The 18,774-nt window shown below is 36.5% G+C and overlaps 1 protein-coding gene across 6 annotated transcripts; it reads right to left on the reverse strand.

The window, feature by feature from the left end:
- Positions 1-6,383: 6,383 nt before the first annotated feature.
- On the reverse strand, positions 6,384-17,649 carry LOC128240700 (uncharacterized). 6 transcript variants are annotated; one of them, XM_052957442.1, is made up of 6 exons: positions 17,560-17,602; positions 11,378-11,575; positions 10,056-11,014; positions 9,830-9,907; positions 9,126-9,216; positions 6,384-8,197 (listed from the first exon to the last, which is right to left on the reverse strand). In XM_052957442.1, the coding sequence occupies exon 6, from the start codon at positions 8,186-8,188 to the stop codon at positions 6,926-6,928; it is 1,263 nt and encodes a 420-aa protein (XP_052813402.1). In that variant the 5' UTR covers positions 8,189-8,197; positions 9,126-9,216; positions 9,830-9,907; positions 10,056-11,014; positions 11,378-11,575; positions 17,560-17,602; the 3' UTR covers positions 6,384-6,925. The 6 variants fall into 6 exon arrangements, with proteins under 6 accessions (XP_052813402.1, XP_052813403.1, XP_052813405.1 ...); XM_052957443.1 differs by lacking the exon at positions 17,560-17,602 and having other exon boundaries at positions 10,056-10,111; positions 10,426-11,014; positions 11,378-13,129; XM_052957445.1 differs by lacking the exon at positions 11,378-11,575 and having other exon boundaries at positions 10,056-10,111; positions 17,560-17,621.
- Between the last annotated feature and the right edge of the window lie 1,125 nt (positions 17,650-18,774).

Here is an 18,774-nt window from a genome sequence, read left to right on the forward strand (position 1 = left end):
AAATCTGGTACTAGAATGTTCAACTCCACATTGACTCGGTTGACTTATTATAGTATTTTACATTTACAGTATTTTTCATATATTTTTAACTGGACGTCGACACAAACGCACGGGCGAGTAGTAAAGCCTCTATCCTTTAAATAGTAGAGCTTAAAATGGTTAAGGGAGATAACTTAATTAAGGTGATAGTAAGGTAGTGGAAACATACATAACATAAAAGATATAGGCAGGTCTCCGAATTAAAGTCTAAACTTAATTTCAAGAAATGAAATAAAAAAAACGCAAATTGAAGTTCACAAATATTCAAAAACTAAAAAAATAAGATAAGTGGAGTTTCAGGGGAGATAACTAAAGTTTGAAGGGCAGAATTATTGTTCTTGTGCGCTGCACTTCTCTCATTGCTATCTTTCTATATTTTAAGATTCGCTCACCTGAGTAAAAGTGTTTGTCCTTTGTAATCAATATAGCTTGATATTTGTTCTCAAAGCTGTAAATATGGTCCAAATTTGAAAACTTAGTTTCAAAAATTAAAAGTAGGTCAAAAGGTCACCTGACAATGTCAATATTGATATTTGTTTTCAACACTGTACACCTGCCCGAAATTTCATAACAGAAACTTTAAAAATGAGAAAGTAGGTCAAAATGTTACAATTATGGTCATACGAGGATAACAATGATATTTGTTTTCAAAACTGAAAGTAGGTCAAAAGATCACAGTCAATGTCATCCAATGACAACATTGAATCTCATCCAAGGACAGCATTGATATATGTTTTCAAAACTCTACATATGACTAAGATTCCATTGCTGTAGCTTAAAAAATAAGAAAGTAGGTCAAAAAGACACAGTCATCCATGCACAACATTTATATTTGTTTTCAAAATTATAAGCAAGGTGCAAATTTCTTTGCTGTAGATTTAGGTAAAAAGGTCACGGTCAAGGTAAATTAAGGATAGCATTGATATTTGTTTTCAAAATAGCACACATGGTCCAAATTTCATTGCTGCAGCTTAAAGATAAACGAAGTAGGTCAAACCGCCACATTCAATGTAATCAAAGGATAACATTGGTATATGTTTACAAAACTGTACGCATGATCAAAAAAAAATTGCTGTAGCTTTAAAGTTAAGAAACTAGGTCAAAAGTTCACAGAAAAGGTCACCATAGGACATTGATATTTGTTTTCAAAAATCAACACAAAGTTTAAATATCATTTCTGTAGCTTAAATATTAGGAAATTAGGTCAAAAGGTCATCCAAGCACAACATCGATATATGTTTAACAAACTGTACACAAGGTCCAAATTGCATTGCTTTAGCTTCAAAAAACAAGAAAGTATGTCATAAGGTCACAGTCAAGGTCATCCGAGGAAAGCATTGATGTGTTTTCAATACTCTACACATGGACCAAATTGCATTGCTGTAGCTCAAAAATCAAGAAAAACAGGTCAAAAGGATACAGTCAAGGTCATCCAAGGACATCATTGATATTTCATTTCAAGACTCGACTCATGGTCCAAACTTCATTACTATAGCTTCAACAATAAGAAAGCAGGTCAAAAGTCACAGTCAAGGTCATCAGGGACGTGATTGACCTGGCAACTGGAGGGCTGAAACCATTTCCGCCATGGGTGCGTATGGGTACTATTGGGGTCAAAATCACACTGCCGTATTTAAGTAAAACTGGCTTTTTAGAAGCTCTTTTGTGGGTTCTTCTGATTTCACATTCGAAGCAAACTGGAACATCAATACTTACACAAGGGGCAGACGCAGCACAATATAGGGAGAGGACCACTATGTGATGCTTGTTACAAATTATTAAAGGTCTGGGCCTAGTGGTTTCAGACAAGAAGATAATCAAGAATTCCCTATATAAGTCCACAAAAAAAAACTCGGGGCGTGGCTAGTTTTGACCCGAAAGGCATAAATTGATGTTCACAAGCAATTGTGTTAAGAACAGACACACGAACGCCGGACAGTGCAACATTAAAAAGAATCAATAAATTCCCTTAATCTCTGAGGATAAGGTAGATATACACACCGATTTGTCACAAATAACAATGTCTCTGCTTCCAACTAACAAAACACATTGTTTCCTTTAATATACATCAATAAATTATTATGTATAAATGTATTTACTATCCACGCAAATTATAAAATTGTAGCTTACAATTGTCTAAATGTACTTCAATGGAAGTCTGATTATTGAATTCATTATTGAGTAATAAAGAAAGTATGCCCTCCCTGAGCGTCAAAAATATTTGGACAATTGAATGAAAATGCATGGACCGAAATGACAGCTGATTTGTCATAGGTTGCCTTTGAGGCAGTTTTAAGACTATGACCATTCACAGTGCGAGGATAGTAGGTACAGTTTTTTTTATTATGTTCAGATGATGACTGTATTTGCAGATAAACATGTATCCTCTTAGCAGCAGGGAATAAGTAAATATTAAGTAATTGTAATGACAACAAGAGATGTTAGTGAAACATTTATGCCCCCTTGGGAGCCAAATTGTTAGTAGGATTTGGACACTTAAATAAAATATGGACAATCAGAAAACCTTTTTTCAGCTTACAGTCACACTGACCTTGACCTTTGACCCACTGACCTCAAAATCAATAGGGTTCATCTGCTGGTCATGACCAATAAGCCTACCTAGTATGAGGTCCCTGGGTCAAAGCGTTCTCAAGTTATTGATCGGAAACCGTTTTTCATGTTAAGGTCACACTGACCTTGACCTTTGACCCACTGACCTCAAAATCAATAGGGTTCATCTGCTGGTCATGACCAATACACCTACCAAGTATGAGGTTCCTGGGTCAAAGCGTTCTCAAGTTATTGATCGGAAACCGTTTTTCATGTAAAGGTCACACTGACCTTGACCTTTGACCCACTGACCTCAAAATCAATAGGGTTCATCTGCTGGTGATGACCAATACACATACCAAGTATGAGGTCCCTCGGTCAAAGCGTTCTCAAGTTATTGATCGGAAACCATTTGGTATTCCGACCGACCGACAGACAGACCGACCGACCGACCGACATGTGCAAAACAATATACCCCACTTTTTTCAAAAGGGGGCATAAATATGAGTTGTGACTTTCACCTTTGACTAAATGTACTCAAATCCAATAGTGGTAATTCTCTGGGCACTCCAAAACTAAATGTCAAGTTTTTGCGTTCAGGGTCACTGAAACCTTGACCTGATGACCCCTACAATTAATCGGGGTATTCTACTGGTCAGGCACAACTTCCAAGTCAAGATTGAGGGTCATGGGTGCAGGCATGGTCGAGTACTCATTCGGACAACCTCTTCGCATTCAAGGTCATGGTTACCTTGACATTTGACCTCTTATATCAAAAGGGGTCATCTACTGGCCAGGCCAGCCTCCATGTAGCATTTGATGACCAAAGGTCTATGCATTCTTGAGTTATCACTAGAATAACCTTTGTGAACCGTTTCGCATCAAATGTCACTGTGACCTTATTCTTGACACGATGATCCCTATAAACAATAAAGGCCCAAATTTGATAAACGAAGGTCCAGGAATTGTCAAGTTTGCGTTCAAGGTCACTATGACCTTGACCTTTGACCCTAAAATGAATAGGGGTCTTCTCCTGGTCAGGCCCAACCTCCAAGTCGTTTGAGGGCCACGGGTGCAGGCTTGGTCAAGTTATCACTCGGACAACCTTTTAGCATTCAAGGTCACCGTCAGACCTTAACCTTTGACCCGATGACCCCTTAAATCAATAGGGGTCATCTTCTGGTCAGACCAAGCCTCAAAGTCAAGTTTGATGACCGTAGGTCCAGGCATTGTTGAGTTAGCACTCGTACAAGCTTTGATTACCATTTTCCATTAAAAGTCACTGTGACATTGACCTTTGACCCCTTAAACAATCAGGGTCATCTACTGTTAGAAAGGCCCAACTTTTAGGTCAAATAATTGTCGATTTATCACTTGGACAAGCTTTGGTCTACCAACGGACCAACATGTGCAAAGCACTATACCCCCTCTTCTTCAAATGGGGAAATAATAATTACTTTAACCTATCAAAAAAAATATGTTAGAAGAGAGTATGCTGAAAAATCATTAAAAGTATAAAATATATTTCCCTGTATCTAAAAATTTCAATCTTCAACAGTATACGAGACAATGTAGCAAGACTTGCTGCCCTTGCTTCGAGAATCTTGAAGTATCAGATTTAAACAAAATATGTTGATAGTGAACTTGTGACCAACAGGGTGAGGCCAATTTTGACCCCAGGGGACTAATATGAATCAACTTGGTAGAAAACCACCAGACAAATATCTAATCTGTAGGCCTCATGGTATTTGTCAAGAAGTTTTGTAGTTTTTCCTTAAGGTAACCATGGCAACCAGAGTCCTTCATAGAGTTCATTTCTTTGAACAATTTTGAAAGAGCACCAACAAAGGAACATTCCAATAAAGTTTCATCAAAATTGTCAAAGCAGTTAAGATGTTAATTAGCAATTTTGATGCCGGACTACGAACAATGGACGCTAAAAAATGTAAGCTACTGAAAAGAGAAAGAAACAAGAAACGCCGCAATGCCACGAAACCAGGTTTTCAATGATTGACAGACAAACTTCATCCTGTGTCTGTTTTTCTATTTTAGTAACAGTGATCTTGACCATAGGGACCCCAAACGCAATCAAATAAAAGGTATCCATAAACTCTTCCTTTAAACCAAGTAAGGTCAAGATTTGTCAACCCTAACTTAAGTTATTCAGTTTCAACCGTTTTTCTATTTTTAATAGTAACCTTGGCCTTGACTCTAGGCACCCCAAACGCAATCCCATGAAAGGTATCCATAAACTCTTCCTATAGACCCAAGTTTGGTCAAGACATGTGAACTCTGACTAAAGTTATTTAGTTTCAACCATTCTACTATTTTAAGTAACAGTGACCTTGATCCTAGGGACCCCAAACACAATCCCATAACAGGTCTCCATAAACTCATCATTTATACCAAGTTTGGTCAAGATATCTTGACCCTAACTAAAGTTATTCAGTTTCAACCATTTTTCTATTTTTAGTAACAGTGACCTTGACCTTGACCCTAGGTATCCCAAACGCAATCCCATGAAAGGTATCCATAAACTCTTTCTATAGACCATGTTAGGTCAAGATATGTCAACCCTAACTAAAGTTATTCAGTTTCAACCATTCTTCTATTTTTAGTAACAGTGACCTTGATCCTAGGGACCCAAAACACAATCCCATGACAGGTCTCCATAAACTCATCATTTATACCAAGTTTGGTCAAGATATGTTGACCCTAACTAAAGTTATTCAGTTTCAACCATTTTTCTATTTTTAGTAAAAGTGACCTTGACCTTGACGCTAGGGACCCCAAGCGCAATTCCATGAAAGGTATCCTTAAACTCTTCCTATAGACCAAGTTTGGTCAAGATATGTCAAGCCTTACTAAAGTTATTCAGATTCAACCGTTTTCTACTTTTTAGTAACAGTAACCTTGACCCTAGGGATCCCAAACGCAATCCCATTAAAGGTATCCATAAACTCTTCCTACAGACCAAGTTGGGTCAAGATATGTCAACCCTAACTAAAGTTATTTAGTTTCAACCGTTTTTCTTTTTTTAATAACAGTGACCTTGACCCTAGGGACCCCAAACACAATCCCATGAAAGGTATCCATACACTGTTCCTAGAGACCAAGTTTGGTCAAGATATGTCAACCCTAACTAAAGTTATTCAGTTTCAACTGTTTATCTATTTTTAGTAATAGTGACCTTGACCCTAGGGATCCCAAACGCAATCCCATTAAAGGTATCCATAAACTCTTTCTACAGACCATGTTGGTCAAGATATGTCAACCCTAACTAAAGTTATTCATTTTCAACCGTTTTTCTATTTTTAGTAACAGCGACCTTGACCCTAGGGACCCCAAACGCAATCCCATAAAAGGTATCCATAAACTCTTTCTATAGACCATGTTGGTCAAGATATGTCAACCCTAACTAAAGTTATTCAGTTTCAACCGTTTTTCTATTTTTAGTAACAGCGACCTTGACCCTAGGGACCCCAAATGCAATCCCATAAAAGGTATCCATAAACTCTTTCTATAGACCATGTTGGTCAAGATATGTCAACTCTAACTAAAGTTATTCATTCTCAACCGTTTTTCTATTTTTAGTAACAGTGACCTTGACCCTAGGGACCCCAAATGCAATCCCATGAAAGGTATCCATAAACTCTTCCTATAGACCATGTTTGGGCAAGATATCTTAACCCTTACTTAAGTTACTCAGTTTCATAGGTGAGTTTTGCGCTGCCCGGCCGCCCGCTCGAACAACGACGTCCCGTCATTCTAATAACCAGGTTTCACTTTGTAAATATTGAAATACACTTTATTAAAATTTTGACTTATAAAGAACATTCATACTGAGACTGTTATTAAACATGAAAGTAAAACATTTCAAAATAACTAAACTTTTCTTCGATCATTTAGGGTCTTCAGTCAGTTTTTCATAAAATGTTTAAAGCTGCGCTCTCACAGACTGATCGTTTCAACAACACTTTTTTGCCTTGGAATGAGCAATTTTTTGCAGGTTTGTGTGGAAATAAGAAATATAAGACTACTGAAAGATAAAAGATAAAATCACTGTTTTTAATATTAAAGATACAAAATTGATGTCAGTGTTCCAAACAATTAAGATAGTTTTACTGTGAGCTACCGGTATCTTACATGACTGAATTGAAGGCATTGGTGCCAAAATAGCTGATTCTGAGATATTTAAAAAAATCAAAACTGTCAATGAAAGTGCACCATGAAACACACCAATTGATGCAAATTTACAATATCAATAGATATTAACATCTTTACACCGTGTCATAAATCCTGTATTGTCTGTGGGATACAGATACATCCTCAATGTTTACATGTAATCAGGGCGCTTTTCCCATTCGAACAACTCTACACTTTCATCCCCAAGTCTTATAAGAAACTGACGCCACATAGACCAGTTTGACTCTACAAGCATTGCAAACAGGTCACTTGGTTCTTGCTGGAGTAAAGAATTTACTAACATGAAACCAGTATTTTGGTCTGTGATAAGAGGATATGGGTCAAGATTTTGCCTGGCTTTAACCAGAGCATCTATGTAGTCCTTCTCAGAAGATTTACTGAACACATTGTATATTGGTGTCATAAATCGTGAAAATGACAACATGCTGTAGCTTGCCAAAAGTCTCGCAAGACGACCATTGCCATCTGCAAAAGGATGAAGCTGTAGGAATGTAAACAGAAAACTACTTGCACATTTGAATAACATTTTAAGACGTTCTTCTTCAGAAATATTTGCCTTTTGTATTTCATCACGCATGGAGTTGTATCTATCAACTAAGTATTGTACAGTTTTTTCTGCAATGGATTCAGTTTGAAATTGTGGATATTCATGACCTTCACCATGATGTCTGGTTATGCGTCTCTGAGTGCTATAGTGTCCAGGTAATGTTGTGTGTTCGCCCATTACCCCATCCATCAAAAGTCTATGTAATCCTTCTAACATTTCCCTTTGAAACAAACCGATATCAGATTCAAATTCCTGTTTAGTTGTTTGGTGTTTGGTTTCATTTATTTCAGAAGCTATCTCTCCAAAAGCCTTACACAAGTTTTCTGTTTCAGCTACTCTTTTTTTCAAACCTTCCTCTTCAGCATTAGATGTATGATCATCCTCTAAGCTTTGAAAAGGCCCTAAAATAGGTGGCGAGTATTCTTCTGTTTCAATATTCATTTCCATGCTTTCAGTGTCAGAATTCATTTCCATGCTTTCAGTGTCAGAGTTATCAAAAAACAAATCATCATAATCGCAGAATGGTATTTCAAATTCACAAATTGTTTTATAGAGGGGTTTTAAAATCTCGAGTGTTTTTCCTTCATCTTTCACACCAATATCTTCCTCCTGCTGCACGTTTACTAAATACTTAAGCAGCAAATCCCTATTAGCGGTCTTGATCTTACTACGAAGATCCACTAACTTCTGACGGATGCCCTTAGCATGATCTTTTAATATGTTAAACCGTTCTAAATAGCTTAGAATGTCTGTTAGCATTTCAGAAACTGTAGGACAAGCATTATTCTGCCTCCATTTAGGTCGCTCTGGGTATCCATACTTCAAAATTTTCAGCTTGCCTTCCATATTAAATTCCTATAAAAGAAATGTAGTTGGAAAGATTTTGAAACAAGCTTTTTATAAGTCATTAACATACCAGTTCAATATCATCACAGATGCTCCACCAAGGCCAGACAAAAAATACCTGTGTTTCAGGTAACCCAGATCGACCCTATTATTTTCATGCCTATTTGCTGGCCTTAAAAAAAATATGAAAAAATGAATAAAATTTGTAAAATTGTGCTGATTGTTAGTTTATATATATATAAACTAACAATCAGGACAAATTTTATTTATTTTTACATTTTTTTCAGCAGGTAATCGGAAACACAGGTATCTTTTTGTTTGGCCTAATGAAATGATTGTTATTTTCAGTTACATGCTTACAATTTCAATGTGTTCATTCACGATATAATTACACTATGGCAATGTTTGAACAACTTTTGTTTATGAAGTTCTTCAATGGCTCGATTACAAACAAATTTATTGAAAGTTTGTTTTTATTTATGAATAGGGCTGCAGACAATCAAAATGTAAGTCTCTATTATTCATAAAATTTTAGAAGTTTGTATTAATGTCTTAAAGGTTGATTGTGGCAAAAGCTGCCAGCTTTCAGAATCATGCTTGTGTCCGTTTCCTGGGTAGAAACCAGTACTGTCAATGCCGTGAGAAATTATCACGGGCGGAAATCAAACCCACAACCTCTTGGGTGAGAGGCAGCCACCTATACCACTAGACCACTTTCACCCTTCATATACCGCACATTTTATGGTTTCTTTGATAAATTTTTCATGAAACATGATGCCAAGGATACAAATGTATTGGCGATTTAATGCCATTTCTTTACGATATTTCTACAGATATCAAAATCAAACGGTATCAGCCTATATGCAGATTTATGTGGAAAGAACTACATACAAACTTGATATCACATTGCAATTTGAGGTAAGCCAAATACACTTACCTGAATAGTCAACTGAGGAAGAGAACTCAAGAGACTGCATAACAGAAACTTCTGATGAAGAAAAGTTTGAAAGCAGAGGTTGACAGGACACCTACAAGAAATTCAAAAATGGAGAAATTGATGCTTCATGTCATTTTCAAAAAATAAATGTTAATCACATTTAATGCATAAACAAATGTTGAAAACACCGAGAAGCATGTGATTAATTCTAGTATTACAGTACAGTGTAATTTTTTCAATCACCTTTCTTTTCTTTTTATTAATTTCTCAGTAAGAAGCCTTATATAGTATTTGCTGTCAAAACTTGAGAAATCTGTCAGAGACATGTGGCAATATAATGCACCAGTCAATTGTAACTCCCCCCCCCCCGGTCTAGGGGCATACCGTGGTTAGCCGGGGAAATGGGTCATGTTTTTACCTTTCAGGTGGCCCCGCAGTGCCAGGTAATTGCGGTGGTTTTGTCTTCGCTTTAAATTTAGAGGGGAATGGGCCTTACCTTGGGTCCCTGGAGTGCGGGGGCAATAGGCATGGATTTTTCCATCTATTCGTCCGGGGATTTTAGCCGGGGTTGGCTGGACCGAAAGTCAAAGTCCCCACTATTCCCCGGACCTGGGGCGGCCGTGTTTACAATTGACTGGTGCATAATTCATTTTATGGTTTTTATTCAGTAGGAAATTTATGATCAATGCTTTTTTGTTGTTTACCTTTCTTTCAAAGCTGGATAGAATATGTGTAGCGGTAGTGGTAGGTTGATTGTCAAGGATAAGCTACTTTAGACAGATCTGAAAGATAAAACAATGTGAATATGTAAGATATATGTGAAACAAATAAAAAAGTTCTTTTCAATAAAATTTATGTCAAAAAAATATTCAAAAATCTAAATGTAAAAAATATTATTATATATATAATATATATATGTGCTATTTTGACCTGATTTTGTATTTTCCCAGATGTCAAAAAAACACTGTTTCAGAAGCACGTTGAAACTGAAAAAATATACCAATATTTGAACCTTTTTATTTCACATTCATTATAGCTCTATACCAGTAACCACCAGGTGTTGAAAGCATCCTTTCTTTTAGTCTTTCATGAACAATCAAAATCTTTTAAAAGAAGCAAAGTCACAAAACGTCATCTTTCTAAATTTAAGCAAAATATCTGTAAAAACGTAAACATTTCAGTTCTTAGAATAGGTTCTAAAAATAGAAAAGACTTTTCTATCAACTGAGGCATTCTGTAGGATATAAGAGAGGTTACACACAATCTCTAAGGCAAGTTAGTCAGCATTGTGACATCTCACTTGTCTTTATAGCGCATGGGTAAAAGATTGTCTTTTCTCCTTCACACTACTTCCAGTTTCTTTTTGTATTTTACTGCCAAGGGCACACCTACTCTGTTGACCCGAAGAGTCCCACATGCATACCTTTCACTACTCTCCAACTCATCAAAGAGTTCAGGTGAGCTATAATAGTTATCCATGTAAACTTTATGACCCTTGTGCAAGAGGTCACACCTTGGCCTCAAGTTCATTACCATACAAGTTGTCTTGTTTAGGAGCTGAATATCACCATTCAAGTCTTCATAGAAGGCTGGGGCATGAAGATTTTCTTGCAGTAGGCAAACGGCATAAATGTCGTAGCCTAAGCAGTACCCGCTTCCTTCTTCATACACGGTGTACAGTTCCACTCCAACCATGTATGGCATGTTCTTGTTGTATACCTTGACCCTTCCATGGACAAGTGACCTCATCAAAGCTCAGGTTCTCCCCTAGGGTGTATACTTCTGAGAAACGCTGCATGGTCTAAATGACCATGGGTTGGGTCCACCTCAGCTTATCAGTTTGGTCTTTACGATTTGATACATGGAAGTTGGACAGGATATTCAGGAACCTGCAAATAGATAACATTATGCATTTAAAACAAACTACCGGTAGTATAAATATCTGCCTCTATATATTGTACATACATTCTTTCAGATAGGCATCCATTCCTGTGGGCCGTACCTAGCTGTGTATTTATTTTTTACACTCAGATACTATGCAACTAGACAGAAAAAGTGTTTGAAATGTTTGTTTATCAATTACTTTCTATTTTATCAATTACACTCTATTTTATAGAAAAATAATCAATCAATTAATTATAAATGTCGAAAGTAACCACATACTTGACAAGTTGTCAGTTTATCATTTTTGACAAGTGTCACCTTTTTTAGTGTAAACAAATAATGTCTGACATATGCCAAATATAACACACCTGTCCCTTGACATACATCTGGAGAAGAATAGGACCTCATTGACACAGTCTGTTGTTCAGTAGTCCTCAAAGTCAGACTTATAAACAAGTCTCATAGCAATGACCAGAGCGATGAAGACCTTCATCTCTGCCAAGGCAACTTCCTTCCATTTACGCATCCGACCGTGCGTACGAAGTAACTGATTTTCTAAGTGATTCCTGGCATAAAGATTTGTCTCATCACACATAACTTGAAAGACATCCTGGTTGATAAACAAGTTCATAAAATCAATAGGATTATGCATCTAAATCCACATTTTGTGTTCAACCACCAGCAAAAGGCATTACGGTCGGAAAATGGTCATCCAATTTTCAACATCCAAGGCAGGTTCCGTATTGTTTTCGACTAAACTTCTGTTTTAGATCACTGCACAATTCAATCTTTTTATATCGTGGACAACTAAAACATGCGCAGTTATTTCATGCATTAATTTACATACTATTCATAAACCACAACAACCTGCTTTGTAACCGAAAGTCTCGTCGATTTACAGACAAATAACATGTGACCTGACAAATAAACAAGGTCACTATCAAGATTGACATATTCTGCGCTCAGCATTGTGAATAGGCTATATCGAGAACAGCTTATGCTGGTCTAAGTGGCTCAAGGGTTAATTTAAATTTGTCACATATTTTTATTTGTTTACTTTCCCGATGTCGTATTCAGTCGAGTGTAGCTGTCGGAATGCATACCATGGTACCTATGATTTTAACACGCTAAAAAATAATCTTAACATATGCGATAAGCATTGCCAGGTTCTAAATGTCATTTCAAAATGTTCCAAACTCATATTCAAGTATTTATTAATAAATTAAAGACCAAGGAGTGAATAAATTAAAAAAAAATGTTAATAACATTATAAATCATGGTCCGTAAGTTTCTGAAGATGGTCTGTAACGTCCCTAAATATGGCCCGTAATGTCCCTAAATCCGGGCCATAATGTCTGGTCCGTAATGTCCATGGTCCGTAATGTCCGTGACCCCTTGAGCCCATGTGATGTAGCCATCATACGATGCCACTTTGAAATGAAGATATAATCTTATTTTTGTGAGATTTGAATTTCCAGAAAATTAATCGTTTAATGTCGCATAAATGTAAAAAATAATAATAGCAAGTTATAAACATATAAGGTAAAACTTTTTTGAAACCACAACTACGGACCGCATATCCCGGAACAACCTATTTTCGACCCCAACCTATTTTCGACCGCCTCCTGAAAATGGGTAAAACACTTCTATTTTGCATCACTTCCGGTAAAAATAAGCTCCAATTGTTAACCATAACAGTAGAACTGTTAGAAAACTTCATTTGAAAAAGAATGGGAATGGTAGTTTTAAAACAAGAGGCACATCAGTGCCTGTGCTCCACTAGCCAAAAGGTTCAAGCAAAGACCACCTAACGAACATTTTCGTCAAGTTTCATAGAAATACAATCATCAATTTTACTTACACTTTTCGGCCATTTAAGTTACTAAAAATAGCTGTTTCATAAACTTTCAGAATGTCACTTAAACGAAAATTAATGTTCAGTCTATATATACTTTCCTATGTATAAATGTAAGGTTTTTAAATTGATCTTTTTGTGAGAACTTTATGCTTATATGTTTACTCATAAATTATTATTGTTTAAAAATTATTTAAAGATGCTATACGTGAAAAATTAAGACATTATTTTTTTTTCTATTAAAGGGAGGTAATTCAGTAGTAAAATGTAATCAAAGCTATTAAAGCATGGCATTTCTTTTCTAACCATGTTGATATTATTACAGTCTATTCAAGCAAGATGCCTTTTGTTTTTACATAGTACCCATAGGTTCTGAAAAACAAGGAGCACTATTCCCAACAGAAGGATGTCACTCCCTATCACTGCATGAGCATCATAATAAAGAAATGTTTACTCAAACTGCAAGCTGCTCAATTGAAATAGGTATTTACCTCAAGCATACAGTTTTATAATGTGGCAAAATAGTCGGACTACTAGATTGTCATTCGGACTAGTAAAATATGCCATTATGCTAGTCCAACTGGCTAGTAGGTTAAAATGTTTTTCGTGAAGACTGCGGACGAGAAGTCCTTAAAGGTTTTTCTATTTTTAACTCTCGCAGCCATGTTGTGCAGCGGACCGGAACCATTTGGGCAATTTTGGTTAAAGGGCATCCCGATGAACATTTATGTAAAGTTTCATCAAAATCTGATAATCGGTTTCTGAGAAGATGTAGTTTAACGTTTTTTTCTATTCTTAGCTCTGGTGCCCATGTTGTGCAGCAGACCAGAACTGTTTGGGCTATTTTGGTTAAGGACTACCCAAGTAACATTTCTGTCAAGTTTCATTGCAATACGATCATCGGTTTCTGAGGAGAAGTCGTTTAAAGGTTTTTCTATTTTTACCTCTGGAGGCCATCTTGTGCAGTGGACCGAAACCATTGAAGCAAATTTGATAAAGGACCATCCAAGGAACATTTCTGTTAAGTTTCATCAAAATCTGATCATAGGTTTCTGAGAAGATGTTCTTTAAAGGTTTTTCTATTTTTTTGCCCTGGCAGCCATGTTGTGCAGCGGACCGGAACCATTTGAGCAATTTTGGTTAAGGACCACCCAAGGAACAATTCTGTCAAGTTTCATCAAAATCTGCCAATCCGTTTCAGAGGAGATGTCGTTTAAAGATTTTGCTATTTTTAGCTGTGGCGGCCATATTGTGCAATGGACCAGAACCATTTGAGCAATTTTAATAAAGGACCACCCAAGGAACATTACTGTCAAGTTTCATCAAAATCTGCCGAACCGTTTCAGAGGAGATGTCGTTTAAAGATTTTGCTATTTTTAGCTCTGGCGGCCATATTGTGCAATGGACCGGAACCATTTGAGCAATTTTGGTAAAGGACCACCAAAGGAACATTCCTGTGAAGTTTTGTCAAAATCCGCTTATCAGTTTCAGAGGAGATGTCGTTTAAAGTAAAAGTTTACGCACGCACGCACGCACGCACTCACGACGGACAATCTGTGACGACATAAGCCTTCGGCCAGTGGAGCTAAAAAACTTAAGTTATACCTGAAACAACACCAATTTGTCATTTTTAATTAATGCCAAATTAGACCCTTCGTTTAAAATGGTTTCACATGTAAAATACTTCTTTAAAATCGTGTTGTTTTTGTTTGCATGTGTCATTGTCATCAAAAGGATTAATAATTTAAAGGTGACAGTAAATTATTCAGTAAAGAAAGGGATTAAAATAACTAATAGACAATGCTGTTCTTTGTTATGCCTCACTAATATGTTTACATACACGCCATTGATCTTCATCGCAAATATCGGAAAATAACAGAACTTCCAGAAGAGAAACTGAAAGTAGACAATTCGGATGAAATTATTTTTATTTATTTATTATGGTGGTGATGTTTTTATTTTTTGATAAATGCCAAAAGAAGATATGTTTATGAACTTAAACAATAAATTATGCATTTGCTTTTTATCAGAAGCAAACAAATCTGACTATTTGGTAATTGAAATGAAAAATATGGATAATTCATTCCATTCTCTCTGTTAGTCTGAAAGTAATCATTTATGATCATACAACATGTAAGCAGCAGATTTTATATCCAATTTTAGAGGAAGGTAAGCCCATTAAATTGTCTCTGAAACATATTTTTCTGTGTGAAGTATTCTATTTTGCAAGTGAGTGCTTTTCTTATGCAATATGGCTGTGTCTCATAAAAATATAGATGAAGTGCTGGAAATAGGGGTAAACAAGGTGAATTGGCACGTGTGTCATGCCCGTAATGCTACATGGCGATGATGAAAATCTCCTGGTCTTAAATTCTGGACATAATCCCCTCGGGAGCCTTTCAAAATTATGGCAATTTGTTTTTTCGTACTTGCGTCTTAAAATACTTTGAAATTTTGCCGAATTAGATCTACTAAAAAATCCCCCTGAATACTCCCAAAATCCCCCTGAATTTTCAGACATTTGAACAAATCCCCCTGAATGGTCTCCAGAAAATATGGCATGTATGTACCAAAGCCTAAAACCTATGCCCTATTGTTTTCTAAGTATAGTGCACAACATTAAAAGCGCATCAAAAATGGTATGTCGCTTATTCTAAAATGAATGAAATTTATCTACAGGTAACTATTTTGAATTGCATTTGGGCGCTCAGTTACAATAAAATTATACATATTGCAGCCTAAGCAGGTCATATAAGGCTCATTCAGAGTTCACTCGCGGACCAGTGATAACAGGGTTCATGATGGGTGAATTTATCATTTTGTACTCATGTGAAAGCCATTAGAAGGGATGATGCATTCCTTTGCCTCTCTTGTGGTGACAAGTACAGTACACTCAACAAGTTAGACCCACTTTCCTCGATCACTCCGAGGGATAAAGTCGTTGATCGCGGGTTTCCTCCGAGGGTAAAACTGTTGCCCTCGCTAAAATCCCCCTGAGTTCCTCCGAGTTGCTGGTTTACCGCCGAGTTTAATATGAACGATAGCGTTGAATCCGATTCGTCCGATTTCATGATCCCGCGGCGGAACTCCGAGTTGAATCAGATAAGCAAGAAATCATTCTTGTTTTATAATAGAAGTTATTTATTTTTATGCTTATGCAAATTGTTAAGCGTAAAAGATTTTTACATGAACCAACGTTTAATTTGTATTTATGTCCGTAAATGCCAATTGAATATTGTCTTGAATTATAAACATTGAATCATTTAAGTATATCCACTAAGTTATTGCATCATAAAGCAGCAGACTATTAACACGATTCTGAACCATGACCTCTGATGTCAAGCGCGTGACCATTACAATGTAGAATATACTATTTATAATTGGTGGTTAAAAATAGCCAGGGCTTTTTCACCTTCTTTGCTAGGGGCCGAAACTAGGCTACTTCACAATTGGAAAAAATGGCATATTTTCCCAATTTCCAGATATTTTTTTCACAATTCCCAGATATTTTTCCCAAAAAGGAAGATCTTTCTTCAAAAATTTCCCATTTAGAGATGTTTACGCATTTAAATTTCCCAATTTGCAGAATTTCACACGTTTAAATTTCCCAAAATGAAAAGGCTAGGCCTCTTCACAATATTTGGTGAAAAAGCCCTGATAGCTATGACGTTTCATGGAATTTTCCACAGAAAATGAGACAAGAAGGCCTTCAAAACCATGCGCTGTGAACTTTGAACACGTGTTTGACCTTCTGATTTTCCGAAAATGTGTAACCTAGAATTTCTCGGAAGAAATGTGTTTATCAGTCATTAGCAAAAACATGTTTATAAGATGCATGTGCAGCAAGTGAAATACGACTGCATTCTTGTGGTAAGCCAACTTCATGCAAAATGGGCAGAGGAAAAAGAATAATAGCAATTTACTGGAGCCGTCGTAATCGGTTGAAAACAAATATAACTTTAGCGTAGATTCTTATCTAGTGTCCACAGAGTTTCGCGGAGTTAACCCCTCCAAGGAACGCTGAGTTCGTTATTCTTCGGTCGACTGATCACCCTCCGAGGGCCTTAAATTTGAACTCCGAGGAACGCGGACAGTCGATAAAATCATTGTGTTGGCCGCGATAGCAAAAATCCGCGGAGGGAAATGGAAAGTGGGTCTAACTCGTTGGGTGTACTGTAACTAAAAAGTGACTGTATGGCAAACATGTATATATTTAATTACTTTTTTTTTAAAAACAAAATACATTAAACAGTTTAAACAAGTTATACAAATTAAAATATAAAATATTATGCACAAACTTTTGTTGCGAAGTATAGTTAAAGGTCATGGTCGAAAGCATGTTGTATCTAGGTCAAATACAACATGTGACAGCCGCCATTTTGGATTCAAAATGTAAACAACAGAGGCGAACAACAGACGATTGAAACAGATTTTATTTTTTTGTTTTTTGAAAGATGAATTATTGCTTTAAATGGAACACACAAACATTTATTTTTCATTATCATTTATTTATGATTAAAATGTAAATAATCCTTAGGCGTTCGAAAACCCGTTGTTCCGGGATACATTACAATCCACTTTCTGACCAAAATTCTACACAAAAATGATAAAATTTCGACAACACACGTTACATAATATTGTGAAGCAAACATTTAAACTAACTAGTGCCAATAGATTAGAAATATTAGTTTTTACCACAAAAACTTAAAATAATGAATCGCTGGCTATTTCTCAACTTCCTCAAATATTTAAAATGGCAGTTCCGAAATGGTGCGTAACTCTTTCCGGGGGCGAGACAAATCGGCCACATACCAAATCGGCCACATACCAAATCGGCCGGTACGTGAAATCCACTCGAAAAGTGAAATCCACTCAGAACAGATTCATTTTAATTAATAAATAAAAGTTATTGTATACATATTGGAATATGATTCATAAAGAGTTTATATTTCAAATTTTATTGAAATTGATCAAAAATGAAAAAGTTATAGCAATTTTTCGAAAATTGATTAGAAATCGAAGTGAAATCAACTGTATGAGAATAGAAATCCACTAATAACTTTTTTAAACTTGCGCTGGCGGTCATTTTACCGTCTCCGTGGCCTAGTGGTTAAGCGTCCGACTACGGAGCTGGAGGTCGTGGGTTCGATCCCTGGCCGCGTCATACCAAAATACGTTAAAAATTGGTACAAGTAGCTCCCTTGCCTGGCGCTAGGCATTTAAAGGGTAGTGCTTGGAAAAGTGGTGTACTCAGTACTGGTTTAACCCAGGTAATTTGTACCCCGTGTATCGGTGCTTTACACCGAGCACGTAAAAGAACCGAGGGGTCTCTTCGAAAAAAAAAAGCTAGGGTATCACACCCGGACTTCCTTGTATCCCGCCACTGTCTCTTCAGCGTGCTGTCCTCTCTGCAAAAACAAAGGGCCCCGTTGGAAATAAGTGCTTGCACTTTCACGGGTTATCCTTGACCGCAAGGTCTTAAGAAATACACATACATACATTTATTGACGATTTTCATTTTACGGCAGTGTTAACTCGCCGAACGTTTCAATGCCATTTTTTCTTATGATGGTTTTTGTTATCAAATTAAAGGTAATTTCTTCAGCTTTATATCGGTGTATATTTTGATAAAAACGAGATTTTTGTTAATAAAGAAATGAAGATTTTCGTGAAGGTACATCTGTATTCACTCAATACCGCTCCGCTGTAAATCATAAAGCGCGTTGATATCGATCAAATCATTGTTATCAGTGAACAAATCAACCGACGACAGCATATTTCGACTGACTCCTGTTTTATCGCTTGGTTTAGCGGAATCGTGTGCGTGTGTATTTTTTGTACAGCAGGGAAATGCTATCACTGTTTTTAGTGCTTTAATCCATCTTAATTTTTGTAATTGTATGCATGAAC

Source organism: Mya arenaria, chromosome 7, assembly GCF_026914265.1.
Source record: "Mya arenaria isolate MELC-2E11 chromosome 7, ASM2691426v1".
Classification (NCBI taxonomy): domain Eukaryota; kingdom Metazoa; phylum Mollusca; class Bivalvia; order Myida; family Myidae; genus Mya; species Mya arenaria.

Excerpts from the sequence above, each read along its gene's own strand:
- LOC128240700 (XM_052957440.1), bottom strand. The coding sequence starts at position 8,188 with ATGGAAGGCAAGCTGAAAATTTTGAAGTATGGATACCCAGAGCGACCT.